The 5,442-nt window shown below is 42.4% G+C and overlaps 1 protein-coding gene across 1 annotated transcript in view; it reads left to right on the top strand.

Annotated features, from left to right (window-relative positions):
* Positions 1–682: 682 nt before the first annotated feature.
* Positions 683–5,442, top strand: part of LRRC58 (leucine rich repeat containing 58) — a 15,422-nt gene continuing 10,662 nt past the window's right edge. Inside the window, exons 1-2 of the mRNA XM_017513523.2 lie at positions 683–1,506; positions 4,661–4,789. Of these exons, the coding sequence (XP_017369012.1) occupies positions 1,007–1,506; positions 4,661–4,789 (629 nt within the window). The 5' untranslated portion in view covers positions 683–1,006. The remainder of the gene's footprint in view (positions 1,507–4,660; positions 4,790–5,442) is intronic.

Here is a 5,442-nt window from a genome sequence, read left to right as displayed (position 1 = left end):
TTCAGAAAAGGTTGAGTTTGGGACAAGGATGAAAAACATGTTAATTAGAATTACTAAATTAGTACCAGATTAGGATTTTCCCAAGCTGTTGTTTTGACCTGCAATACAAACTCAACGCTGATTTTTAAACTAATCCATTAATTTGAGCTATCTCAAATCATGGAACCGCCTCCATGACTCCAAAATTCACTCCTAGACACAACTTAGACCAAAAACCACGTATGTGCTTCTATAATTAAAACGGGTAAAACGTCCTTGATATATATTTACACTTTAAAAAAGAAAAAGATAACAATCCTGTGGGGCAAGTAGCGCAGGTATTACCCATATTTTATGCATGGGGCAACTGAAATCAAATCCCTGACCTAGGCTATTTAACAGCGGAAACCCCATGAAAGATCCGGGGGTTCTGATGTCTAGTCCAGCTGCTTTCCCACTTAGAAGTTGGCTTTGTTAATCCTTGGACTTTAAATTCCTGGGGTTTTCTGTCACGGAGACAAATCACTACTAAATTCCTGTGTGCTCAGAGACCTGGAGACAGGGGCCCCACTTTTAAACTGAAAACAAGTGGGCGGCGCACGTGACGCGCGAAGCCTCAAGGCCAGATAACCGAACAGTCCTTGGGCTGTTTACCGAGGCGGTCTTGGAGCCCTGGAACAGGTCAACAGGCTCCAGCGACTATAAAGCGCGGCCGCCGAAACCCAGCCGGGCTCAGATGACAATTTGGCAGCGTCTGGATCTGCCTCAGCTCTACGCAGTCCACACGTTGCTCCAACCCTCTGCGCAGTGCGCCTCGTGAGGCGGAGCCACCTCCGGAGCGGCGCGCGCACCCTAAGGCCTCGCGTCGCGTAACTAGGCCGAAGGGCACAGAGTTAGCGCGCGCCCGCCCGCGCCACTTCCGACTCAGCCCCTAGGATCAGGTTCCGGGGCGCCGCGGAGGTCCCGGCCTGTGGACTGCGCGTGGCGCTCTGGAGAATCCAGCGCCACGCGCCTTGCGGTGGCCAGGATGGAGGAGGCCGGGGCGGCGGTGGTCACGGCCGGGGAGGCCGAGCTGAACTGGTCCCGCCTCAGCGTGTCCCCTGAGACGCTAGAGTCTGAGCTGGAGGCGCGGGGCGAGGAGAGGCGCGGCGCGCGGGAGGCGCTGCTACGGCTGCTGCTGCCTCACAACCGTCTTGTATCGCTGCCGCGGGCGCTGGGCAGCGGCTTCCCGCACCTCCAGCTGTTAGACGTGAGCGGCAACGCGTTGACCGTGCTTGGGCCGGAACTGCTCGCTCTGCGCGGCTTGCGCACGCTCCTGGCCAAGAACAACCGGCTCGGCGGGCCCAGTGCACTGCCCAAGGGCCTGGCCCAGTCGCCGCTCTGCCGCAGCCTCCAGGTGCTCAATCTCAGCGGCAACTGTTTCCAGGAGGTTCCTGCTTCGCTCCTAGAGCTGCGCGCGCTTCAGACCCTGAGCTTGGGCGGCAACCAGCTGCAGAGCATCCCGGCTGAGATCGAGAACTTGCAGAGGTGAGCGCGTCTGCGCCGGAGGGTGCGGAGGCCTGGGGTGGTGTCTGGGAGACCTGGGGCGCCGGGCCTGGGCGCTGCCCGTTGGTCACGTGACTATTTCCAAGCTTGCTTTTTAACTGTGTGGTAGTGAGTTCTACCCGGCTATCTCAGCAAGTTGTTGTAAATATCTAGTAGGATCGCGTGTGACAGTGTTTGGTATGTTGTGTTTGGCCTATGCAGATTCTCGAGGCATTTTTTCTGTCTTCCTTATTGAATCTGGGGCGTGGTCCGAACTGAGTGGGAACTCAAAACAGATGTAAATCAGAGTTTTGTCACTTCTTTGCTCAAAAGCCTTCCGTGGTTTCCATTCTCTATAGATCAAAGTACATGCCTTTGAGCATGGCATACAAGGTGCTCTGATCTGACCCTTGCTTTCCACTGCATTTGCAGCTTCTTCTCTGGGGCAATACTAACTACTGTTTGTGGTGTTCAGTGACCCATGCATTTTCCCACGTAGAGAAAGCAGCTTGGAGTTGCCGATAGGCACTCATTATGTGTTGAACGGATGCAAACTTACCACCGTCTCTAGAGTGTCACTTCCGTCACTATCCAATTGCTCCCCCTTTTTTGTGACAATTAAAACTATCAGCCATAATAGACATGTTACTGATTTATTGTCTGTCTCTCTCACTAAAACATAAACTTATTCAGGTTAAGAACTTGAACTTACTTACACTCTATTCCCTAGAATGGTGCCTTACACTCTATTCCCTAGAATGGTGCCTGGCACATTGTGGGTATTGGTTCATATTTGTTAACTAAGCATTTTATAATGACAGATAATATTCCATTTTTAAAAGGAAGAAACTGCAAGATTAACTGGTCCAAATTTTTATACTGATAACTTGTAGAGCTGAGGTTGAATGAAATAAATACCAACAAAAATAAAACTGGTAAGCACTATTGATAATCAGAAGACATAGATTTCAGGGCAAAATAGATTTAAAAGAACAAATAGAGGTCGGGCACAATTGCTCATGCCTATAATCCCATCACTTTGGGAGGCCGAGGCGGACAGGTCACCTAAGGTCAGGAGTTTGAGACCAGCCTGGCCAACATGGTAAAACCCCATCTCTACCAAAAATACAAAAATCAGCTGGGCATGATGGTGGGCACCTGTAATCCCAGCTACTTGGGAAGCTGAGGCAGGAGAATCACTTGAACTTGGGAGGCGGAGGTTGCAGTGAGCCGAGATCATGGCAGTGCACTCCTGCCTGGGTGACAGACTCTGTCTCGAAAAAGAAAGAAAGAAAGAAATAAAGAGAGAGAGAAAGAAAGAGAACAAATAGAAATGCTTCATATAAATTAAGGCACACTTTAGCAAGTTCTTAGCAGTCATGAGTTTGAATGTATCTGCAATATAACTTCTATATGTTAATGGGAAAGAGAGCAACGATTATTGACAGAACTCTGAAGGAAAGAAGGAAAATCATGTTCATAGTAGGAGACAAACCACCAAGGCAAGAAGGCAAAATAATCAAAGAAACTATTTTTAAAAAAAGTGCTCAGTTAATGAGGTCAGTCATAATAGCTATATGTTCTTTTTGTACATATAACACATGAACGAAAATAGACCATGCTCAAGGCCACAAATGAGCAAAGTTATGCAGAATATATATATTTAACAACAGCAGAGCTCCCAACAAATTAATGAGATAAAGCTGCATGATTCATGAGAAAAATAGGTAAATGATATGAGCAGGTAATTCTCTGAAGATATACAAATGTCTAAGACCATAAAAGGATGCTAAACTTCACTAAAAGTGACCTACAGATTTGCAGATTTAAAAAAAAAAAACAGAATGGTACCATTTTTTATGCCATCAAATAGTAATGAAATAAACGGTGGTGATAATATTAGGTGTTGGCAAAGTTGAAGGTTAAGGAGTGCTCTTAAATTCTAATTATGGATTTGTAAACAGCCATGGCTCTAAAACGTAACTTGGCTTTATCTGTTAAAATTACATCTTATACTTTAAAATCTACCACTTCACAGGCAATCCAAGAGGAAGACTGATTTAGCGTATCTGGATGGACCCTGGACTTCATAGCCTTAAAACTATCATAGGGAATTCTTACCATGGAAGTTTGAATAACACTTTAGTAGACTGTTTTCTCCCACATTTAAAGGTGTTTTGAAAGAACAATAGTTCTACTAAGTTAGCAGGTTTAACAGGAAGATAAAAGTAATACAGTATTAGGGGGAAAGTCTCTATGTGTTTGTATACATTTTATTTATTTATATATATATTGTAAGAACTGATCCTGCTACCCTTGCAAAAATCTTTTAGAGGAAGCCTTTCAACAGTAATCACTAAAGAGTACTATTTTTTTCTATTTTGGTGCAATACATGTCATGTCTAAAATGTTAACCTATTGTTAGAAAACAGTATACTTACCTGGAACTTTGATTTTATGGTAGTGGACAATTGACACAGCCTCTAAAGAATATATTTGCTATAGTAAGAGCAAGGAAGAAATGTAGAGACTTCCTAGTTTTACGGTGTATTCAAAAACAAGTTAGTGGTTTTCCCATTGCCTGTCAGTGCATCAGATCCAAGCATACTACCATGGAATTCAGGGTTGTTATAATCTGGTCTCTCTGCAAGCCTATCTTTGATTCCTCAAGATGAATTCTCTTCCATTAAAAGGCATACTCATTGTGCCTTATAAGCCCTCTCCTCCAACCTGAAGTGTACTCTTTCTTCCCATCTAAATAGACTAAATCCATAGCCCAGCTAAAGTCACAACCCTTTGGGGAAGCCTTTTCCATTCAGAACTACTGTGGCCTTTTAAAACTTTTAGATTCCTTTTCATTCAACTCCTAATATCATTTATGGTTTGTCCCTCTTATTTTGGTATTGTAATGTCTATTTTTGGCGTTGTTTTGTGTTTTATTTTAATATTATCTAACATCGATCTGTCTTGTCTGCTTAGCTATAATATAAGCTCCCTGAAAATTGCATTATTTATCTAGAGACTGGATAGCACATAGCAAATCTTAAGTAAAACATTTGCTGAATGAGTAGATGAAATGTGTTTATTGTAGTAGAAACAATGGTATATCTTTTTCAGCTTTTATTTATTTACTTTTTGGTTTTCTTTGTTTTTGCAGGTTAGAGTGTTTATATCTTGGAGGAAATTTCATTAAAGAAATCCCACCAGAATTAGCAAATCTGCCTTCTCTAAATTACTTGGTGTTATGTGACAACAAAATCCAAAGTGTACCTCCTCAACTTTCACAGTGAGTAGTTCCAGGCATTTGAATATAAACAGACATCCATGCTTAGTAATTATTGTCTTGCATTCTCTCACATGTTTTACATGTAGAAAAGAATTAGATATTCTCAAAGTAAATGATATATGATAATTATAGTTCTGAGGTTTGCTGTGAGCTGGGTTGTTTTTACTTTTAAATGGTCTGGTTTATTCTCAAAAATACGTCTATTTTCTGTAATCAAAGAATTGAGTATTATTTAGCATATATTTCTGTAGGTTTTATGGTACTTTTAGTGAATTTATATTTGATATGAAACATTTCTATCCTAATTAGGCTTTATAATCCGAAGGATCTTAATTTCTGTTGCATTTGAAATCTTTCATTTTTTTAGACATCTAAATGAAAAAGCATGCCCACTGCCCACCCACAAATTTTCAAATCGAGCTTTTATGAGAGTTAGCACATCAGAACACTCTCTAAGTATTCTAAATTCTCCAAGATTCCAGGGGCAGAAGTCCTCTATGACATCTACAAATCTGCACTTTGATCTAGTTTTAGCACCTTTTTATTTTACTTCAGCTGACCCTAATCTTAATTGCTCATTCTTAAGGGGAAATCAAGTTCTGTATACACACATATAGTCAATGTTTTTGATAGTTATGTTGTTCACTGCCATT

The sequence above is a fragment of the Cebus imitator genome, unplaced genomic scaffold (genome assembly GCF_001604975.1).
Source record: "Cebus imitator isolate Cc_AM_T3 unplaced genomic scaffold, Cebus_imitator-1.0 Scaffold494, whole genome shotgun sequence".
NCBI lineage: Eukaryota > Metazoa > Chordata > Mammalia > Primates > Cebidae > Cebus > Cebus imitator.
This window is presented reverse-complemented; position numbering and strand designations above follow the sequence as displayed.